The following is a 23839-nucleotide window of genomic DNA, read 5'->3' on the forward strand; positions in this document are numbered from 1 at the left end:
GCTTTGCTCAGAAGCAAAGGAATGGCCACTAAGCATGAGAGAAACAATATAATAGATATAGAGTTTCTTACTATCCCCTAATGATCACAGTCTTCCTCCTCCCCCATCCCCCACCAAATGAGAAGATCTGATTGAGAGTTATACCATACTAATTACTAACATACAGTTATGCTATAAACAGGACCATGCAGTGCCCTATTTTGGGAACGGGTGTGACTGGACATAATTCTCCTGAGGTTGAAGAATCCCTACTATGGTTTTAAAAAACCCAAAGGGTTTTCCTACATAGTACAGTCAAAGGTATCATGAGCAACTTAGGTTTCATATAAGGACAAACCTAATGATATTGAGGGTTATTAGACAACGAAAGAGAATTCCAAGGGAAATGTTAGACTCTTCTTTGAAAGATCCCCAGGGTCAGTTCTCTTTGGGGAAGGGATTTGACTTGGAACGTGTAATCTTATGATCAAACTTTCTTTATTCATTTATTTTCCAGAAAAGGACAAAGGAGAAGCTGGTTCATGTACTTACTCTGTGTGGCCAAGAAGTGGGGTTAAGCAAAAATCCTTCAGTAAGTCCTTCTCCAGTGTTTTCTCTAGGATTGAATAACTAAAGGAATTTGATGTAATTTAAAGGCTTTGATGATCAATCCAAGTGTTAGTGCGTGATGTACTCACTAGAAAACCCATTTAGCCTTTCACCTCCAAACTACTGTTTTTAATCTGTTCTATTTTAGAAATAACCAAATGTGGCAAATGGCTTCCCTAACTTTCCTGTCTCCATGGGGACACTTCTTCTGATTTCACAAGTTCATTAAATTCTTACTCAATGTGAAGAGACTGCCTTATGGATATAAAAATTTTTTAAATACCAGCCCACAAAATGTTCATGATCTCTGCTCCCATTGGAGTTGCTTCTGCTCAAAAGCACGCAGCTCTTACCATGCCATATCTTCACCTCCAATATACAGTCAATGAGGATAAATATAAGACAACATAGCGTTCCTTTTATATAGACATCTACAAGTATTAACAAGTCTCTATTTTACAAGTACTACTTTATAAGCCTTCCTTGACCCTTCTATCCCATCCAACTACCAGGTCATTTTTCCTTCTTCATAGCCAAATGTCTCTTAAAAAGCAGTCGAAACCAGATGGTCTCTACTGTCAACATACTCATTCTTTCTTCTCAGCCCCTTGCAATATAGTCTCCATCCTTACCACTCTATTAAAATTAATCTCTCAAAAGACATCAGTGACCTACTTAGAACCAATTTGAATAGCTATTTCTCAGTCCCTGTTCTTCTTTACTTCTCTGAAGCAACTGATCTTTTTTCATTATATCAAAAATTTAAAGCTAGAAGGGACTGTAGAGACTATGTGGTCAGTCCAAACTCAAAACTGAGGCCCAGAAAGGTTAAAGTACTTGCCCAGGGTCACAGAAATGCTGAGTAGTACTAAAGCCAGGTCAGCTGACTCCAAAGTCAATAATTTTCCTGCCATATTGACCATTCCCTCCTAGATAAGATCTCACCCCTTAGCTTCTGAGACACTACATTCTTCTGGATCTCCTACCTCCCTAAATGTCCTCTCTCTGCCTCCTTCAGGATTCTTCTTCATGACCTCCCAATAGTTATGATTCCCAAGTCCTATCCTTGATTTTCTTCCCTCCTTTGACAAACTCATTCATTCCCATGAATTCAACTATGACATCTTTGAGGATGCCTCTTTATCTCCATGTCTGTCTTCCCTCCTGAGTTCCAGACCCACATATCCAAATACCTATGTGACATCTCCATTTGGGTGTTCCATAGGCATCTCAAACTTGAGATGTCTAAAAATTATCCTGTTATCTTTCAGTAAAAGGCCCATTGTCCCCTCTGACTTCATTATTTCTGTCAGTGACACTATCCTCTTAAACAATCAGCCAAGCAGCAAGCATTTTTTCTGCTATGTGCCACGTACTCTGGTAAGTACTAGAAATACAAAGAAAAGATTCAGTCACCCAGGCTCCAAACCTCAGTCATCTTGGACTTTCCCTCTCCCTCGCACATTATCAAGTCCCAAATGATTCTGTGTGCATGTCCTCCTTTGTTCCTGTTAAACCATCTTAGAACAGAACTTTATTATCACCTACCTAGACTGTTTCAGTGATCTGTCTCTCTACCTCCTATCTCTCCCTTCTCCATTCTGTCTATCACAACCCTACCAAATTACTCTTCCTTATTAATTCATCTGCTCATCTGCTCAAAACCCTTCATTGACTTTCAGACCATTTCATCTGACACTCGAAGCCCTTCACAGTCTGGTACCTCTCTCCCTTTCTGACTTTATCTCATATCATTCTCCTCTACCCCCTTTATGCTCTAGTAACTAGAATCCACCTAAATTGAACCACTCTATCTCTCTGTCCTTACAACCTCCTGAACGCTTTCATTTCCTTTTCTTTTCCTTTGTATATGATTTCCCCCCATCTGGAATGCCTTCCTTCTGCCTTACTCTGTTCTTCCACTTCTTTAAATCCGCTTAAGCCCAGCTCAAACACCCTCTCCTCCATGAAGCCTTTCCAGATCCTCTCAGTTTGTAAGGATCTTGTCCTCCTGAGACCTCCCCTGATTTTGTCTACACTTCTCTTAATGTTCTCATCAGACTTTAACTTATAGTTCTTTGCATATGTATTGTGTTCCCTGTACCAGACTATGTAAGTTCTAGGGGGGTAGGAATTGTGCCTCACATTATCTTTTTATCTCCTCAAATGCCTAGCCGTATTCTGCATTTATTCAGCTAAAATTATTAATCACCTACTAAGTGCAAGAAGAGAATGGTTTAGGGAAAAGAGTACTGAGCATAGAATCAAGACTGAACTTGGTTTGAATCCTACCTTTTAGCCATGTGACTGTGATCAAGTAACTTAAACCCTCTCATCCTCAGTTTCTACCTGTCAAATGAGTATGCCAATACCTATTATACCTATCTCATGGCGTTTTGTGATTTTCATGATAAAATTATATTGAAATAAAGTTATCAAAATGTTTTTAAGTTTACATGCTCCAGGTTAAGAACCCTGCATGGTTGATTGACATTTCTATCTATCATCAAAACACTGGCCAGTTTTTATCAAGCACTTGGTAGAGTTTAATATTCTCTATAGTGGTAACTATCACTTTTAGGTACTGGGAATTCAAAGATTTATTAAACAGCATGGCCCTTATCCTTAAAAAGCTTACATTCTTCGCACATAAGAAACATAAAATAGATGTTTGTTGAATGATTGGAATGAATGTATGGAAGTAAAAAAAACCATTTCTACCCTTTTACTACTTTAAAATATGCATGTGAACTGCTAAATGTTTTAAGTATTAGCAGTGAGGAGGCAGCTGCAAATTTATGGGATTTATATGACTAACAGATTGTGTGAGTTTGTATGTGTGTAGCCAAAACAATTAAAATTAGCAGGGATCAATTCCACAGGGTATACTTATCTCATTCATTCTATGAGAAGCAAGAGAAACTGCATTAGTTTAGTGCTAGACTGCACTAATTTAGTGCTAGACTGGGAGTCAAGAGAACAGGTTTGAATCCAGATGCATATTTTAAGCACTTGTTAGGTATCTTCTATATGCAAAGTACTTTGGATACTGGACAGCCAAAAGCCAAACAAAAAACAGTCCTCTACTGAAAGGATCTTACATTCTGTTAATGCCTTGAGGTATCATCTGCACCTACCATTAATTTTTCTTTCAAGACAAACAGCATACACTCATGAAGACCTCAATCCCAGTTCTCATTGCTGAGTTGGCCCATACCAGTGCTGTGCTCATTGCCCCGTACACAAGCTATGTGCCAAAACCACGTACCAATAATATTAAATCAGTCAGTCAACTAATAAACATTTATTAAATACCTACTGTGTGCCAGGCATTATGCTAATCGCTGGGGATACAACAACAACTAAAAAAGGCAAAAGACAGCCCTGCCCTCGAGGAGCTTATAGTCTAATGAAGGAGACAACATGCACACAAAACATACAAAGCAAGCTGTATCCAAGATAAATAGGAAATAAAGGAAGGAAAGCACTGGAATTAAGAGGGGTTGGAAGGTTTCCTGTAGAAGGAGGGATTTTAGTTGGGACTTAAAGGAAGCTGGTGACAGGAACCCTGTTGTTTTCTTGTAGTAACTACTTAATAATTCTTCTGTCTAAATGAAGTTATAGGCAAGAGCAGTCTTGGTCTCCCCAGAAAGAAAGAATCTTAAAAATCCACAGTATTGATATCATGGCATTTCCAAAAGCATTCTTCCTCTTTAATTACTGTCAAATGTGCTCTATAGTATAATATGTTTTATAAATGTTGTTCAGTCATTTCGGTTGCATCCAACTTTTTGTGGCCCCATTTTGGGGTTTTCTTGGCAAGGATACTACAGTGGTTTGCCATTTCCTTCTCCAGCTCATTTTGCAGATGAGGAAACTGAGGCAAACAGGGTTAAGTGACTTGCTCAGGGTCACACAACCAGTAAGTGTCTGAGGCTGGCTTTGAACTCAAATCTTCCTAACTCCAGGTTCATTACTGCCTAGCAGCTCATTTTATAAATAATTACCCCTTTTTTCCCAGAAAAAAAATAGTAAAGTGCAGAGGTTTAGTAGAAAAGAATGTGAACTTCATTTAGGTCACATGAAACATTTAAGGTGATTTGTCAGGTGTTGTATGTGTGTATTTTGCAGTCTGTATTGAGATGTGTTAAAATACTGAATTCTAAAAATAGTTTCAACTTCAGTAAGACAAGAGCTTGAGACTAAATCAGGGTCATCTATAATATTCACAAAGTAAACAACCATTTACTCGAGTACCTATTACATTCTAGTTAGAAAGTATTTATTGTGTTTGCTAGGTACTAGTGGTAGTGTAGTCCTATTTCCTGGCACCTTCTGTGCCTAGCTAAAGGCTAATCCTTTCTGAATGGGTTAAATTCTTTGCTATTTCAATGCAATAACATTGCTCGGTATGACAGTAGCTCTTAGAATTTCATTCCCATATGTATATTATTATACCTAAACATTTAGGCATTGTCCCATTTGCAGCTATTAGGAGGTAGCTAACTGTTGGACAGATTCCTGCAGCATGAAGTTTCGTCTTTGCACAAGTCTAATCTGAAGGAACCTGTCCAACATAAATAAGGGAAGAACACACGCTAAAAATACTCATTTAAGGAATTAGGTGTGTACTGGAAATACAGTCTTCTGACTAACCAGTTCCAGTTTCTAATAACAGAAACAACTGGAGGGAGGACTATTTTTCAAAGGTGGAATCTTGATTCCTAGGTGATTTTTTCCTCGTGTGGAGATCTGGACCTTCTAGAGCACCAGACAAGCCTAGTATCTTCTGAAGACGGCCCCAGAGAGCAGGAGAACATGGACGACACCAACAGTGAGCAACAGTTTAGAGTCTTCAGAGACTTTGATTTCCTCGATGTGGAGTTGGAAGATGGAGAGGTACAGTATATTCTCCATGAGAATAACCCACTTCAGCTTTTTCTTTGGCTAAAGGCACAGTTTGGTTTTGGTTTTTTTTTTTCTCTCTTCCTTACCTGAGAAATAGGGAGCTCTTTGTAACAGGGAAGTTCAACTGCCAAGCTGTAAACTTGATTTCAAACCAAGGTATTCACAGCGTTAGTGCCACAGCCAAGCCCTGGCAAAAAGTTGCCATGCCCTGCCCCTCTGTCTGAGCCAGTACTGACAACGACCGAGTTGTTACTATATGGCAGAGACCGAAGCCTCAGTGACCACACAAAGGGCTAAGTTTGTGCAGCTCAGAGGTGGAGTATTTTTAAAGACAAGCCCAGGAAATACTGAAGTTCTAAACCAGCTTCCAGGATGATCACTCCCATCCTCCCAGCTCCTGAGGCTACAATTTTGTGAATGTCCAGGTCCTTAAGGAAAAAATTCTAAACATTTGCTCTAATGCAGTTTGTTCAACCCTTACATGCCAAAACATGAAGTCAGAGCCCCTGGTGTTCGGAATTGTCTGGATTTGGTCTGGTTTGGTTTTAACCAAAGTTGATGAAATCCTTAAGCCTTTAAAAAAAAAAAAAAGGTATTAGCTCACAGAACCAAGTTCAGCTTAAGGTGCTAGAGTTATATTGTCAGGTTTTGCATCAGCACAGACACCTGGAGGGTCTGGATTTGAGTCTCAATTGGTTTAAAAAAACCTTTTGATTATATATCGAATATACTGTATAAATATACTGATGACAGTATATACTGTCATCAGATGCTTTCCGTTATGAGGGGGTTTTTTTTTCAGGTTTTGAAAATGTTTGTTGGGATTTTCAAATTTTGGAATAAAATATAATAAAAATATGAACACACATTAGGGTCAGGGTGACATGAAGAGTAATGTCAGTCTTATTTAGGTCCTTTTGATATAAAATTTTTAAATTGAGCATTTCTTTGAGAGAGGAGGATTGAAAGAAAAAGTTTTCTCTTTTCTCTCTTTTTTTTAAGTGACTTTTCTGGGTGAGAAAAAAACAACCTCCTAGGCTGGCAAAATTTCTATACTTGTCTGACTGTTTTGCTTCATTTTTTTTTTTTAATACAGGACCTCTATTTCCTCATGCTTATTATTTAGAAGTTCAGACCTAGGACCATCTGACCCAATTTCAGAACTGATATCTGTTAGCCCCAGGCCCAAGACCCATGCCAAAAGTTTTGGTGGTTGTGGCCCTCCTTGGAATAGTTGCCTACCCTTCCTCATCTAAGGAAATGTCATACCCAAAGAGTCTTATATCTGGCAAGTCAAAACAAATCATGGCCAAGAGATAAGATAATCACTCCCTCCCACTGCAGCAGGGGAGGGAAATCTTGCTACAACTAGGGACCAGTGTCCAGTGAAGAACCTTCTTTACCATGGTCCCAAAGCTAATCCTTTTATGTGAGGGGAGTTGCATCACAGAACCTGGTATAGCTACTGGACAAGGGTTTGCCTTTTCCCTGTTCTCATAGCTCCAGTTCATAGACAAATTATTAAAGTGACTGGCAAAGCCTCCTCAGCATCTTGCTTTACATATTGTAATTCGTTAGGCAACAGGTCCTGCACTTTACAGTTTGGCAATAAATATATAAAGGCTCTTTGGCCTCAAAACAGTCAGAGAAGGACTTTTCTTAGGACACATCCTCCAGTCCACACCATCAAAGACTGGGATGCTTGCTTAACCACACCTCACGCTAACTTGGGCTCCGTGAAGAAAAAGAATAAACACCTAAGACAGCCCTTGGCTTCCTTCTACTAATCATGATCTCAAAACACCCACCTTCTAAAAAATCAAATGAAACTGAAGTGGCTGCTAGATTCTTCATATGTAGTTAATAATTTCACTTGAAATTGTGAGACCCTATATTCAAATCCTAAATCATGGGATTGTAGATTCCAAGCCCAAAGGGCCCATCTGAGCCAAGCTTCCCTTACCTCATTTTAGAAATGAAACTGAGACACAGATAACTTCAGTTATGAGTCCAAATGTGATAAGCTAGAAAGGCAGGCCATACCTTATCTAAACTAATATTCCAAGTCCTTTGGAATAACAAAGGAGAGGATTTAAATTAGAAGAAAAATTGACAGAATTCAGTGAGTGTAAGCAGCTGTCAGCCCGCACTAGTGGTAAGTGTAAGGAAGTGCTGACAGTTTGCTATAGAACAGTAAATTCACATGGCAGTTTTAAGGTTCAGATATTTAAGATCATTTTAACATGAATCTTCAGATCCTTACCCAGGACCTCCTTGCCTGTCATTTGTATCACCATCTTTATTTCTCTTACTTTCACAAGTAATTCTGCTAGATTATGGGCAAAAATGAACCTTCAAAAGGCCCTCTGTTGTTTAGCTATTTAAGTAGATTGACCTTTATAGGAAAAATAGAGAAAGAATAGGTAGTTAGGTTTGGGGTATTTTCTTATTTCTGTCGAACAGATTCTTGACTTTTTTTCCCCACTAAACTTACCAAGTTTATCAAGTAGAAGTGTTAAATGCCCTTCACTTTTAATCTAAAATCATAACAAAAATTGGAAGTCAACTATTTTAAGAAAAGGGGGCATGAAATAGATCCCCAGTCAGTTTAAAAGTAAACTCATCGAGCACAGCTTATAAACAATCCAAAGATTGTCTTGTGGGCATCTTTAAGATAAGTTGGGATTTGATTTGCAAGTTTCATTCTTTAGAATTTATCCATAAATATAAAAGGGAAACATTCAAATCAATAGAGTCTGCGTTTCTCATTAGTCTGAGACATACTGAAACTATGTTTATCATTTTCAAAGTTTATCTGAACCAGGGCTGCAGATTATATCAGAGAGTTGGTTACCCTGTCCCTCTAATGATCAGTCATAGATTAACTGCTCATCTCTCCTGTTGACTGTGTTTGTACTTGCTAAGAGATTGACATCCAAGGATTGAATTCTTCCTCCTTTTGAAAGTTAAAATACAAAAGAGAAAGGGGGTGGGAGGATGTGTAGAGGATTGATGAGGCAGAAGAGTAAAGGGGAAGGATTCTGTTTTCACTCAAGAAAAAACAAAACACCAAGTGAAATGTCCCAGCGTGAATGATGCCCCGTGTTTGTGTTGCGAGGGAATGTACTCAGACATTTCAGAGCATCTAATGAAATTTAATCTTTGCCAAAGTAATGAGAAGGGAAACCTGAGTAGCCCATCCCTGGAATTTTAAATAATATTAATTCTCTGTGTCAGGGCAAATAAATAATGAACACTTTTCTTTCCTTTCCCGTTTCTCCTTCTATTCTTCTAGACAATGAAAACAATCTAAATAAACATCTAATCCCCTTTTGGTTGATGTTTTATAGGAAAGCACAAGGGATATAGAAATATTTAGTGTACTCCCAAGTCAAATATAGTGTGAGGGGGGTATTTAAATATTTCTCAATAAAATAATAACAGAATTATAAATATTAGAGTATGCTTACATTTGTTAATAGTTCTAATGCCTCCTGACTTGACACCTCTAAGGGTAGAAGACTGCTCAAGCGTATCCTTTTTCTCTCCAGTTATTTATCAGGCCAAAGCTGCGCATAAATCAAGGCCCCTTTCCTTGTCCTGTTTACCAGTTCCTCTAATTTCAGACCTTTGTTGAGTCAGATTTCAGATCGTTTCAATGAGTTTGCCCTTGAGTCTTCAGCTTTTTTCAGTCTTTCAAAGCTGCTCTGTCTTCTGGTATACTTACACTTCAGTAATAAACAGATCAGGAACCACAAACATTTTTAACCCTGGTCACAATATTAAGTAATGACGCATTTCACCAGCTGATGACACTCATACATTTTTGTGTGATATAGTGAAGCAGTTTTCTCACCCAATAGAAATTTAAGCTGAATAGAAGTGTTAGAGTCCAAAATTATCATAGAAGCAGAAAAGCTATTTCTAAAATATGTGTAGTTTGTCAAATAGGTCACTGAAGGTTATACCCTCCACTCAGTCTAAGTTCTGATTCTCTGCTGTTTGATACAGACTTTCTCGTCTGGGGTTAATGCATCCTTAATGGTATCTTTTTAAAGATAAGTTTACTGAAGTAAATATTACTAGTCCTGTTCGTTTCTGTTGTGGTAATACTGAGGCAGATGCTTTTGAGTTTTCTGATTTCTTCAATATAATCATTTTAAATAGACCTTTTATTTGTTTTTCTATCCATTCAATCTGCAACCCAGGAACTCCAGGTAAGAAAAATGCTATTTTTAACTCAGACATGCTAGTAGATGTTATGCATCATCGCAGACTTGTAACAACATAATTGCTTTTTCCTCCCTTCTAGAAGTGTGCGTGTGTGTGTCTGTGTGTGTGCGCGTGTGCGTGTGTGTGTGCATGTGAGACAGACCAAAGGGGTCCCCATGGCTGCTCTGCTACAAAAGTATTTTCTAAAGTTTTTTCTAGAGGAAGTTTTTTTCTTAAAAGCTGTTATGCTCCTAGTTCTCAAAGATGCATGTTTGTCTTTTTCTGAATGAACAAGAGATTTCAAATATGTGCCTTAGAAAACACTTCTGTTCTAATCTGAGGATCAAGTACGGTTTATGGTTTTAATTTCCACATCATAAATGTAAGCAGTAACTTGTTCAGTGTATATAGGACACATCTCACACACACACACACACACACACACACACACACACACACACAATTTCCAGAAAAACCTTTAGATTTTGTTAGACTGGAGTACCTTTTTATTGATCAACATGACATCCAAACCCTTTTAAAGGGGATTCTGTTATACACATGCACATACATGTGTATATATTGATGATACCATGAACATTTCACTATAAATCTGATGTTGCTAAACTTTAAGAATTAACATCAGTTGTTAATTATCATACTTGAAAATAAATCCTGATTCTTTAATTCCTGCAGATTCTCTGATTGAGGGCAGTTATCCATATATATTTTCTGACTTATTCTCCCCAACAGCTTTATGATCTTTAACTTTGTATATAACATCATAGAGCCAGGAAGGCACAGCTAAGGATTTGAACAACCACATAAGGAAAGACTGTTAGGATTACTCTCAAACACTATTTTTACTATGCTCAATTTAAGTGATTGCCTTTTTTGGAAAAGGTAGTGGGAATTAAATTCTTCAGCCAGTGAAAAAGAGCAAGCCCAGCACTGTTTTCATTGACTGCCAACAGGGGTGTTCTTTTGTCTCACTGGGAAAAACTGTTTCCTTTTTAATCACCATGGACTTTGGGTGAGGCATGGCCACAGAACTATTCAATCACAACTCCTGAACACCAATTATATGAGTTCATTTCCTGATAGAACTCTGGAAGAGTTATTCTTTATTATCCTTAGGGACTGGCTTCTTCACAATGGCCCGATCCCCATTCTTTTTTATTTGGGGGGTGAGAATGAGGCAAAGCTGGGTACAGAAGTTAACTGAGTGACAAGAGGACGTTTTATTCACTGATGAACGTTTTTCCACATCTTATATCCTTCCTTCACTCTTTTTCTTTCACTTTCTTGTCTTTCATCATCTTTTTTTCCCCTTTTCTCATATACTTCTTTCCTTTCCTTTTTATTCAAATCTCAGCTTCCTTCTGATTTTTCTTTGTATTTTTGTTCAACTAGATAGTTTAGGATGGTAGCAGAATGAGGCCTGTTAGGCTTTTCCACCAAAAGAAAGGCAATTTATTGGGAGTTTATCCCAACAAAATGGAAAAGTTCTATGGTTGACTGTCACCCTGGTTTCTCTTCTTCAACTCAAGTTGCCTTATGAAAAAAATATAAGCCTCATTTATATCACATGGTAAATAAATAAAAGCAGTTCACATCCTCTCTCCAACTCAAGATATGTCTATGATTGTTGCTTCCCCTGTCATTGCTAAGAACTGGGATAGCAAAAGCTCAATTTCCCTAAAAGGGGGTAGAAGAAGGGCAGAAAAAAATGGTGAGCCTAATCGTGTGCTAAAAAAAAAAAAAAGAAAGAAAGAAAAGAAATAGATCATTAGCCCGGGGAAGAGTCACTGAATTCCTTGAACACTGCTCATTTTTTCAGCATATTGGCATGGTATAGTGGAGGGATTGTCAAACAACAGTCTTTGAGCCAACCACCTGTTTTTCTACTGTCCATGAGCTTAGAATTTTTTTTTACTTTAAAATAAAGTTTTATTGCATTTAGAATTATAAAAGCTATTCTTAGCTCATAGACTGTTCAAAAATAGGCAGAAGATCAAATCTGGCCTGTTAACCATAGTTTATGAGCCCCTGGTATAGTGGATAAAGAGCTGCCCAATGAGACTTGTAGTAAAGTCCCACCGATGACACTTGCTGGCTGTCCCTTGACCTCTCAGTGTCCCCCCAGCAATTCTCCAACCACAAGTGTCAAAGTCACAGGCCATGCCCCAGCAAAACTCCTGAGTGAGGCCCAGACCACATTAAAATCTAATTGGAAATGTTTTTTTAAAAAATTAGAATACAACACGCATAATGTTTATTTGTGATTTTCTTGGTTTCTATTTGAGTGTGACACCACTGCTCTAAGACTGAGCTGCCAAACAGTAATCTCTGTGAGAGACAGAGGGAGTTCCTATGCCAAGGTTTCCTACTTTCATTAATTCATAGATCCAGACCAAAAAAAAAAAACAAAACTAGTTAAATCTGTGGGATTAGGAATACTCCCTGACATTCACTTAGCTTAGTACTTTGCTATAATAGTATGCAAACAGTAGGTACTTAATAAATGTTTATTGACTTGAACTAACCTGTTGCCAAAGAAAAATACTTCCTTTTCCAAATAATATCTGCTTTGCTACGTGCTTATAAAAACTATTATGTCATTTACCCTTGTAGAGCACATCAATGCTCTGGCAACTTCTCTGGGTTCCAAGTGATATTTTCTCTTGGTCATATTCAGCTTTGACCATCAAAGGATAGGGTTTTTTAGATTTAATTATCAAGCAGTATTTCATTTATGAACATCCTTGGTAATAAAGATAATTTAGAATTTGTTAGGTCAAAATTTAATTCCTTTTTTATGCCCTGTTTGGTTTTATTTCAACCCTCAATTAAGTATATTTAAATAGGAAGCCATGCTTATGGTGAAAATAGAAATCATGTACCCACACTGTCCCTTAATCAGTCAGTGAGTTAATCAACAAACATCTGTTGAAGATCTACTGTGTGCTAAGCACTAAGTGCTGGGATATACAAAAGTGAAAGTTCCTGCCCTCAAGGATCTTAACATTCTGATGGAGGAGACAACATGTACATATATATTTCAGAATATTTACAAAATTAAATGAAGGTAATTTGGGGAGGAGGATACTAGCAACTGGGGAAAATCAGGCAAGGCTTCAGTATAGGAGATAGGGCTTGAGTTGAGTCTTGAAAGAATCCAGAGATTCAGGAGCCAAGGCAAGAAAGGAGTGCATTCTAGACATGGGAACAGCCAGCCAGCCAAGGAAAAGGCATTTAAGAGAACTGTTCCACAAAATGGGTAGCTAGGTGGTCCAGTGAATAGAGCACATAACTTGGGGTCAAGAAGACCCGAGTTCAAATCCAGCCTCAGATATTTACTAGTTGTGTGACCCTGGGCAAGTCACTTAACCTATGTTTGCTTCACATTCCTGATCTGTAAAATGAGTTACTCCCAGGGTCTCTGTGATGGTTAAATGAGAGAATGATCAGAGAGCACTTAGCGTAGTGCTTGGCTCCAAGTATGCCCTATATAGATGTTATTATAGTGATGACTGTTATTACTCCCCAGTGTATCTGAAAGGTCCCAGCATTTTCTTTTACTCCCTTTTCAACACAGGGTACCACAGAACCCACATTTATTTCTCTGAAGGTCATGGAAGCTTGAAAAAATTATGTTAACCATTTTTTTCTTTATGTTGCCAGTGAGCCAATTTCTTTTTACATCAAACCATCTCTTTCCAAAATGAGGTTTGAGGCTAAGACTTATGTGTGTCCTGTCTAAAACCATCATGGTTTTCCCTCATTCTGAAGATATTCAAATACGTGCCTTGAGCAAAAGATGCTTTTAGCCTTTGCATTTTGCATGTTCAGTTCAATAATGCCCAGCTTCATCCTGATAGCCCTTAACACTGCATTTTATCTTTATTGGCTGTGAAAACTGCTGTGGCAGAAACCAGTGGGGATGTTTACATTCTGTTCTTAGGCTGAATACACAAAGGATTTAGGGAGTGTGGGACATAACCATATAGTGGCATGGAATGGCCACCTTTTTTTCCTCTGAAAACAGGCTTAGACAGAAAGGTCTTTTGAAGAGCTTTTAAGTCTATTATTGACTTAGTACCTTTTTTCTTACAGATTTTTAAAAACAGACATGTTCTCATCATTGAACAAAATCAGTGTTTGAAAATGTAAAATCACTTAGTATGTTAAAGAGAAATAATCATAATGAAAATAATAATAGCTTGCATTTTTTTTCTGTTTTCTCCTATTTGTAGGATACGTAGTAGTGGTCGAGGTTTCTCTTTACAACTGAAATGTACATTTACGTGGACGTAAATGCTTTTTCACATCCTACAAAAATAACTCTAGTCTACAGTGTCATTTTGGGTCGACAGTATTCATTGTTTAAAGGTTTTTTTTTTCTAAAGTAGGCAAACTAATGAAATGTGTGAAAGTGTAAATTGTGGAATAGAGTTTGGCATAGAAATCAGGCTTACACTGATGATGATTTCAGGGTGAGAGCATGGACAATTTCAACTGGGGAGTGCGCAGGCGTTCTCTGGATAGCCTGGACAAGTGTGATATGCAGCTATTGGAGGAGAGCCAACTTTCAGGAAGTACTCCCAGCCTAAATAAAATGAACCATGAGGATTCAGATGAGTCATCAGAGGAGGAGGACCTCCCAACCAGCCAGATCCTGGAGCACTCCGATCTAGTAAGTAGCGCCATTTACTATTTTAGAAATTGGCAGATTTGTTCTAATTGATTCAAGTTTACTGTTGCAGCTAAAGAAACTTTGCAAAGCTGCTGGATGAGAATCTGGGCTGATAGGCTCTGTCTAACTGAATGGAGTGGGTTATTTTTTTTTCTGTAGGTGGCAAATGCAAAAAAAAAACCAAAACCTAGCCACTCTTAGAATCATTGTAAACCCAGAAAGCAAACACCAGATCTGATAAGGCTAACTTTCCTTTCCCCCCAACAGGCCTGTATGCCTGATTCACTTTAAACCCTTCTCTGTCTTCTGAATTTTTAGGAAATGTGTCGAGCCCTATGATGTAGTTTGAACAAATACAACAATAAATACCTTACAAGCCTGCGCCACGTTACTGATACCTTTTGCTATAGTTAAGGTCAAATAGACAAGTAGATCTGGGGAAAAGAATGAATGCTTAGAAAAGGAAAAACTAATGAGTAGCCATGAAACACAACACCTGTGTAAAGAGCATAAGCACATTTGAAAAAGAGTCTCTTCACATCATTTTTTCTCTTCTTTTAAACAGATCATGACCCTTTCCCCCTCTGAGGAGGCAAATCACATGGACTCGCTCACCATATCATGTGATACGACTACTGCTGATCCTCGCGCTTTTAACACCAGAACATCTAGCTTTGATGTTTCTTTGACTGATATGAATAATCTACAAGTGTCTGAGGGTTCTAAGGTGAAGGACTTTTGGGAGTTCTATCATTGTAGCTCCTTTTAAATTCCTCTTTTTAAATAGTCTTAATTTTCTAAGATTTCTCTGGGGATCGATTGTGGGCGATATATTCTTTTCTTCTTCTTACTCCATTTAAAACTATATGAAGAGTGTGTCCATGGGACACATCCTTACCAGATTCCTGCATGCTGATCTTCTTAGTTTAAAAAAAAAAAAAGATTTGATTTGGGGCCTTTTGAATGAAGTATTTTGCACTTTCTGCATAGCTCAAGAGCTGCTGATTAATGGCAAAATCAAATCTGTGTGTGTCTGAAGTTGCAGAGCCTGGGGATCATTGCAGCTGTTCTCTGAACTGAATTGTGTGGAGTAGTGTTCACTTGGGTGTGGGTGTGCATGTTTTCTTGTGAGATTTTTCCATATGTGGGAACCAATTGTGTAGTTTGCCCATGGCATTCAATTCTTGCCCTTTGGCATATCCTTGAAATTTTCCATGCCAATCACAGTATTAGGCTAGATTTGCACAAAACAGTTCTTGCCAGCTGTCTGAAGTGAACCGTGAATTATGGACATGATTTCCTTACTAAGAAAGGTTGGTTTTTTTTTTTTAATCTGTTTTGATTTATGTGAATTTCCTTTTATTTGTAACTTTTATCAGAATAGCCAAACAAATCTTACCCACAAAATGATCTACCATTCCCCATGCTCCCATATCACACATTTGGAATAGGGGGACTAGACTTTTGATTTTACTGATACAGAATGAGGAAATTCCCTCTACCCATCCAAGTCAGCACCTTCTTTGTAATGTATAATCTTCGATAACTGCTTAGAGAAGAGAGAGAAAGTAACTTGTCCAGGGTCCCACAGGCACTATGTATCATAAGTAGGACTTCAACCCAGGTCTTCCTGATTTCAAGGCCAGCTCTCGGTCCTCTACTCCATACTACCTTTCTACACATAAGTGTGTTAATTAGATTAGTCATAACTGACATTAGCCTAGTACTTTTAAGATTACAGTTCTCTAAACATGCTAATCTCAGTTGATCCTCAGGTTCATGAGGTAGACACTGCAAGTATTATTATCACCATTGTTATGCGAAAAATATCCCCTCTCTGAATTCATGTGGTGAGCAATTGCTGCCAGAATTTACCATAGTGCAGAAGACATTATAGAAACCTATGTTTTAATATTATGCTCAAGTATAGGTTCAGGCCTCAGGGAAAACGATATACTTGAAAATCATTAGGATTCTAACAAGGCCTCTTATAGACAATCTGACATCATAGTAACACAGAAATAATTCTTTTCATCTTGCAGTCTTCTACATTCCATAGATCCGTACTTCTATACTTCCATCAATGCCATCAGAGTTGAACAAACTTAGTTAAACAGAGTCATAACCTCATTCTTCTTCCCTGAAGAAACAAAGCTCATCAAAGTTGATAGGCAAATTTAGTCAGGTTACAGATTAAACTACATTTAGAGAATTCACAAATACGCTGATTAAGGAGGACAATTTACATGTTACCAAGGAATGCTTAACACTCTTAAGTGAATTTTACATCCCCTGGAACAAGTTTTGGTCAGGTGAAAGTTAATATTAATAGAAGACAGGCTTTCAGTTAACCAAAGTTGCAAGAGGAATAAAAGGAAAGAAAAATTCCCATTATACCATTTTATAGATGAGGAAATAAAGGCTCAGAGGTAATGTTACTTCATTGTGGTTATTAGCTAGCAGGTGTCAATAGTGCTTCTCTCTTTAGAAAAAATATTAAATTCCTGTTGGCCTATTCACATAGGCTAAGACTTAATTCTTCTGGATTTGATTCTGTATTATATATATATATTTGATTCTAGAGGGGAAGTAGGTGATTGAAGAAGACAGTAAGGGATGACTTTACAGAAAAATATTTTTCTAATTCTAAAAGCTCACTGGTGAGTCAACAAGCATATAAATTAATCCCTACTATGTGCCAGTTACCAAGCCATGACCTTTTATAAAACTAATTCATTTGTAGGTTTTCAGTTCTTCCTGAAGTCATAAACATTACAAGTGCCATATGCAACAAAATCTGCTTTAGTTTTTCTTCCTTCGAACATGAGGTTTCATCCACAGTTTCTTAAAGAATTCATGTGAATGAGTTTCATGGTATACTCCCTCCACCCCCATACAAAACAAGTTCTATTTTTTAGGATCAGGAAATGCTCTAAGCCCTCTTCATAACTTATATCTCATGAGGTCCGTAAACTGAAAAAGATCACAAGTGAGGAAATCTATATTTTATAATGTTTTTTATTTTTGTCCAGACCAGTGGTTTCATCATTGTGAGGAATTCCCCATGTACTCATCATCTGTAATTTATAGGTTTAAAGAGTTGCTTGGGGCACTGAGAGGTCAAACTAGAGGTTAAAACTAGTAGATATCAGAGGGAAAATTTGAATCCTGGATTTCCTGACTCCACAGCTGGCCCAGTCTCCATGCCTCCTCATTTTGCCTCTCATTTCGCTACTAGGCAAGCAGATTCTATTGATCAGCATATTTAATTTACATGAGGAGCATTTCTGGGTTGATTTCATTATGTAAGCACTAGGACCAAGAGCTTTGCCAAGTTAGTATAATTTTTTTCCTAAAATTTTCTAAGAAGCAAGGGAGCTTTATGACTGGAGGAAATACAAGCACCAGGGATCTCCCATTAAATGTAGAAAGTTTTTCCTTGACATTCTTTATCAAAAGAAAACCAGAGTAAATGGCATTGCAGTTTCTTTCCATATTAAAATGTTTTATTGTTATTATTTTCTCCATTTTTCTACGTCCAGTTTTCACATGGAGAAAACTAGCTAAGATTTGACATTTTTAGGGCTCACCCAAATTTAACTTTTTTTTTTAATCTGGAAAAATTTGACTCATTGCTTAATATTAGTGTAAATCAATGCAGAACCATCCATCTTTCTTCCTGGGGGCTGAGTTTCCTACATTGCTTGAACTTTCTATGAAATAGGGAACCCCAAAGCTCTTTGAACCCCGATCTTACCATGGCAACAAAGCTGTTGTTTACAAGGAATAAGTAATGAGACCTGTTAAAACGCAGTAGTTCCTACTCCCTAAAGACTTGAAAACATAGCCTAATGATAAGAGGTCCTTTCTTCCTGCTTTAAAATTCCTGTGAATTCAGCTAGACCTTTGGCCTCACAATGCCACATGCCCAGGAAATTGTCAGATATTAACTTGTGATAATCTTTCATTGTGGATGTTGGTCACATTCATGTAAATTTCTATTCTTTTTGTTTGTTTGTTTTTGTTTTAAGAAACTAATTCACCAAGGCATATCCATGTGCTTTTTTTTTTTCCACTTTCGTCTTTTGCTCTGTGATCCAGTTGCCTTCCTTCCTTTCTTAACAGAACAATCAGTTCTCTGGCTGGTTTCCCCCTGGCCCAGGTTCAGGCACACCCTCCTTTTCCGTTTCTTTACTGTCTTGTTCCTGCCCTTTAGCAGGCCCAGTTCAGCTGTATTCCACAGACCTTTCACTTGGATGCCCAGCTCAGCCAAGTTAGCTCTTACCTTCAAAGCTGTCATCCTTACTGGGCTTCTCCTGGGGCAGAATGTATAGCTAGTGCATCTTAGGACATTTCCAATTTGGAACAGGCCAAGAGAAAATCCATCTGACTCTGAATCACAAGATCCAAGGTACTTCGCATCAGAGAGTTTTAGGTTTGAAGCTGACTTTGAGAGTCAGAGGGTGTGGGTCCTTGTCCAGGGCTTTGCCAATGAGACTACTATGACCTTTACCTCTTGGGGCCCCATTTCCTCATATCTAAAATGGGGGCATCAGACAAGGGTATCTCTAAGGACCTGTCCAGCTTCTCACATCATGATTCTATAAGGCAAAATAAGGAAGACTGGAGAAAGAGTAACCAGTGTTTAATAGAGATATTTGGAAAATGACAAAGTCATGAGCTAGAAGATGGATTTTTTTGGTAAATTAATGCCCTCGTTACCTATCATTTTAAAGATTTCCCCCTCTCTTTTTTTGTCATTTTTCTTTTCTCTAACAGATTTTCCTGTTAGCAAGTTTCCTTACAGTTGTAACATATTTGTTTTTTCTTCTCCATTTGTCCTTTCAGGCTGAAGGTGTCAATGAAGAGGAAGACACCACAGTCCACGAAGATGACCTTTCTGGTTCTATCAATGAACTCCCAGCAACATTTGAGTGCAGTGACAGCTTCAGCCTAGACATGACTGAAGCTGAAGAAAAAGGGGACCGAGCATTGGACCAGTTCACTCTTGCAAGGTAAAAAAAAAAAAAAAAAATTCCTCATACGGCACTGAGTGGTGCTATTTTATAACTTTATTTTAGCCCATGTATAACTAAGAAGCTTCTTAACTGTTTTAACAGCTCAAAATCTGCAAATTCAGCAAGATATTTATTAAGCACCAACTGTGAATAAGGTTCAGTATTAAGCTGGATAGTCCAAAATAGTTAAATGAAGTATTTTAAAATGTGAAACCTAATGCTTTACAAATATTCTTCATTTGATCCTTACAACAACCCTGGGAGGTAGATATTATAGATATCCTATCTTACTGATGAGGAAACGAGGCAGACAGATGTTAAAGTGACTTGCCCAGGGTCATAAAACTAGTAACTAGGTCAATTTGAACTCAGGTCATTACATCTGTTTTTTCAAGGGTTCCAGGGGTTACCTCTCCAAGAGGTATCTGACTTCTTGCCAGAAGTAACCAAAAAAATAATCCTGCCCTCAAGGAATTGACATTTACTGGCTCTTCATTACAAATGACATTCTCTCTCCCTCTTCAATACTTTTGCCCTCTGTCCTTATCTCCACTTCAGAGGATCCCTAAGTTCCTTCAAAGTACGTCTCAGATACGACCTCAGATACATGAAGCCGTCGCTCATGCCTCCAGGTGTTAGTTTTATGTTCCACTTGCAGCTTCAAGGCATATACAAAATATTTCCTTATTTGTATATAGTTGTTTCCTTCTATCAGAGTGTAAAGTAAGCTTCTTGAGGTTAGACACTGTTGAATTGTGGGATACAAACAGGTAAGCAAACAGGTACAAGCTAAGTGAGAAAAGTGAGAATCCTAGCAAACTATAGCATTTGACATAGTTTCAGCTAAGTGCAGAGGGATAATGCCTCTTCAAGTCTGTTGCCCCCCCTTAACAGAGGGGCCTATTTGACCATTTGACCTGCTGTTCTCAGGACAGAGCATCATTTGGGTTACAGCCACCCCGCCTCATGCTGTGCAGGTTTCCTGAGCTTTGTGAAAGCAGAAAGAGAAATTAGCAAAAGAACTCATCAAAACAAAGGACTTACCACCAAAAAAGCAAGAAAGATGTGTGTGGTTAAATTTGTGTAGGTTTTAAAAGACTTAAATATAATAAACAGATGGCAAGCCTGGAAATAAAAGGGTTTTCATAAACTGAAAGATGTTTTAAGTTCCTTTAAGTGGCTACTTTCAGCATGGTGGCTAAAATTCAAAGATTTGTTTCATTTGGCCTGGGAGCATTGGTAAAGGAAGATTAGGAAAGGACAAAGACAGGATCCTTGTGATGAACCCATGAAGTGGTCTTGAAAATGCTAAAGACACCAAGAACTCCTGAATCCACCCACTATTAAAGGTCTAAAAAGTGAGCAGAAACTTTTAGATACTATTATGAAAAAAAACCCTCTGTTAAGATTGATGGATCAGAGCTTCAATCTATCACCCTCAATCCATAGAGAGGTAATGGATAAACAGTATAGGATAAGGGGGCAGCTAGGTGGCACAGTAGTTAGAGCACTGGCCTTGGAGTCAGGAGGATTGGAGTTCAAATTTGGCCTCAAACACTTGACACTAGCTGTGTGACCCCGAGCAAGTCATTTAACCCCAACTTCCTCCCCCCAAAAAAAATTGTATAGAAAAAGGCAGATATCATCAAATGTTGTCGATGTTTCCATTTGTTTTTACGATACTCTGTGATTAGAAAGGATTATTCAGAAATATCAGTGATGGGGAAAAGGCATCAAAAACCTTATTATTTTTAAGAAAAGATCCTCTTATAGGGAGAGAAGGAAGAATCAGTGGGTAATATGCAAAAGAAGTAGAATGTTAGAGAAGACACAGATGACATTAATGACATACACTGATCTATCACTTTCTCTCCCTTCTTTCCTCAGCCCCTTATCTATCCTTATCTTATCTATATGTAGATGTATGCATTCAATATCCTTTCTCCTTTCCTGTCTTCTTCCTCTTTTAAAAGGCTTATCATAGGTGAAATTTTGGAGGCTTGAGGAACATCAAAAGATCATAGAGTCATAAAAACATAGATTTAAACTAGCAAAGACCTTAGAGGTTATCAAGTCCAGCCCTTTTATTTTACATATGAGAGAAAAGAGTCATGTAGAAATTAATTGACCCACTCAGGGTCACACCATTAATATCCGAGACAGGATTTTAACTCAGGTCTTCTGGAATGCAAGTCTATTGTGCTATGGCCCCATGCTACCTTGAATATGTGCTATATCCTATGCTTTCCTTTCCTTGATAGAGGAAAAAATGAAATAAATTTGATGAAAACTGGGGAGTAAATAGTCCTAAAGTACAGAAATTAATATTCAAAGACAGAAAATAAAAGATGAAATATCTCTTAATCTAGGTAGAGACCATATTGAAAACTTAGAAGAATAAAGCATTTCTGAAAGATTAGAGAGGATATGTAGAATTCAAGGGTTCTATTTTTTAATTGTTATTTTGTCATTTCAGTCATGTCTGACTCTTTGTGACACCATTTGGGGTCTTCTTGGCAAAGATACTGGAATGGTTTGCCATTTCCTTCTCCAGCTCATTTTGCAAATGAGGAAACAGAGGCAAGCAAAAGTTATGTGACTTGGCCAGGGTCACACAGCTAGTACATGTCTGAATCAGGTCTTCTTGTCTCCAGGCTTGACACTCTATCCACTGACCCACTTAGCTGCCCCCATTCTTTTCTTCTTTTTATCTAGAACTATAAAAGAGCGCTAGAGAGATAAGAAAATGAAGAGCCAATACTGAAAAGAGCCTTGGAGAGAACTAATGGGAAGAAATGGTCTATTTCATTTTATTGGTCAGTTTAGAGCTTCTGAGGATTTGTACAGTTTTGTACAAAGCATGGCTTGGCGAGGTTGGCAAGTCTTGTTTCCTCTCTTCCAGCTATGGAGATGGAGACAGGGGCATCTCTCCACCACCTTCACCCTTCTTCTCTGCCATTCTGGCTGCTTTTCAACCAGCTGCTTGTGATGATGCAGAAGAAGCCTGGCGTAGTCATATCAACCAGCTCATGGGTGACTCAGACGGCTCCTGTGCCGTGTACACGTTTCATGTGTTCTCCTCCCTGTTTAAGGTAAGTCTTTGGATGAAGGCATCAAGGTTACTGTAGCTTTAGACTCATGTGAGCAAGTTCAAAAGTATAGCCTTCCCTTTAATTTGTCAGCCCTAAACCTTCTTTTCCATTATTCTTTACTCCAGAACAGAAACTTCCCTTGGAAGACTGGTCAGAAATGCTTATTATATCTTTCTCTAGCCATTCTGGCCTCTTCTAAAGCTGTCATCTCCATCAAGAAGAGTCAGATGGGTACAGCTGCTACTGAGTGGCACCATCTGCCCCTCATTCCCATACCCTTACTTCCCCAAAACTGCTTTCTTTGATCTCTGGTTCTCCTTTTCGTTTCTCCCATGTCTCTTCAACTCATCACCTCCTTTTATTTCACCCATTTCTTTGTGCCTTTGCCTCCCATCTACTCTTTAGACATGCCAGTGGTGGTTACAAACATGGCCTACTCCCATTCATAGTGGCTCTGTCAACTGAGCTAATGAAGGCCATTCTCCATAACTCCTCTCTGGATAGCCCTTTCAAACATGACTTGCTACCCTCTCCCACCCCAGCAATTTTTCAAGACCGCACCAAAGTGCAGGGACACTCACCCTGAGAGCAGTACTACTGAAGATCACTCTCTCTGGATGCCTCTCTTCCTCTCCCTCTGTCTCCTCTCTCTGTCTGTGTGTTTGTGTCTCTCTCTTTCTCTCTCTTTCCCTGTTTCTCTCTGCCTCTGTCTCTCGCACACACTCACACACGTATATCTTTGATCTTCACCTAATCCTCTCTTTCCTTTTTTCATAATTTCTTTTTTTACTAGGAACCTAATGATCATCAGCAAACATGAACATTCCAGTACACCGGATTGCATGCAGAATTGTGAACTTTTTACATTGTGTCTAAAGGGGTGTTATATTTAACATGGTAGTCATAAAATTACCCTTTGTTTGTGTCCCCGTCTGAACTTTCTTGTTTTCTTCTATTTTAAATGTTCTATTGATACTCTTTTCTATGTTGTGTCATTTTTCTTCCTGCCCAGTAATGTACTTCACTCCATCCCAAGCCCTCCCTTTTAACAAATAAATGTACTCAAACAAAACAAATCAACGCATTGGCCATCCAACCTAACTTTAAATTTTCTGTTACACCATTGGTTATGGTCTCCCATTGTCCATTGTCTGACCTGGTTTGTCTATTCTGATAAAGAGTACTTGCCTACTTTCCTCCCTGCATTCCATCTCAGCCTCTGGCCTGTGCTTGCCCCCCCTTTCACCATTCTTGGCTCACATTTCCTGGTTATAGACTCCCAAATCTTACCCTGCCCTGGTTTGAATTGTCAGTCTCAACACTTGTGT

The 23839-nt window shown here is 38.3% G+C and overlaps 1 protein-coding gene across 9 annotated transcripts in view; it reads left to right on the forward strand.

The window, feature by feature from the left end:
* FRY (FRY microtubule binding protein) overlaps positions 1 to 23839 on the forward strand; it is a 566260-nt gene that overhangs the window by 514649 nt on the left and 27772 nt on the right. For all 9 annotated transcript variants that reach the window (XM_072611868.1, XM_072611863.1, XM_072611870.1 and 6 more), the window contains 6 exons: positions 497 to 571; positions 5317 to 5487; positions 14201 to 14401; positions 14967 to 15128; positions 19250 to 19416; positions 22322 to 22511. In XM_072611868.1, the coding sequence (XP_072467969.1) occupies positions 497 to 571; positions 5317 to 5487; positions 14201 to 14401; positions 14967 to 15128; positions 19250 to 19416; positions 22322 to 22511 (966 nt within the window). The remainder of the gene's footprint in view (positions 1 to 496; positions 572 to 5316; positions 5488 to 14200; positions 14402 to 14966; positions 15129 to 19249; positions 19417 to 22321; positions 22512 to 23839) is intronic.

Source organism: Notamacropus eugenii, chromosome 5 (assembly GCF_028372415.1).
Source record: "Notamacropus eugenii isolate mMacEug1 chromosome 5, mMacEug1.pri_v2, whole genome shotgun sequence".
NCBI classification, from domain to species: Eukaryota; Metazoa; Chordata; class Mammalia; order Diprotodontia; family Macropodidae; genus Notamacropus; species Notamacropus eugenii.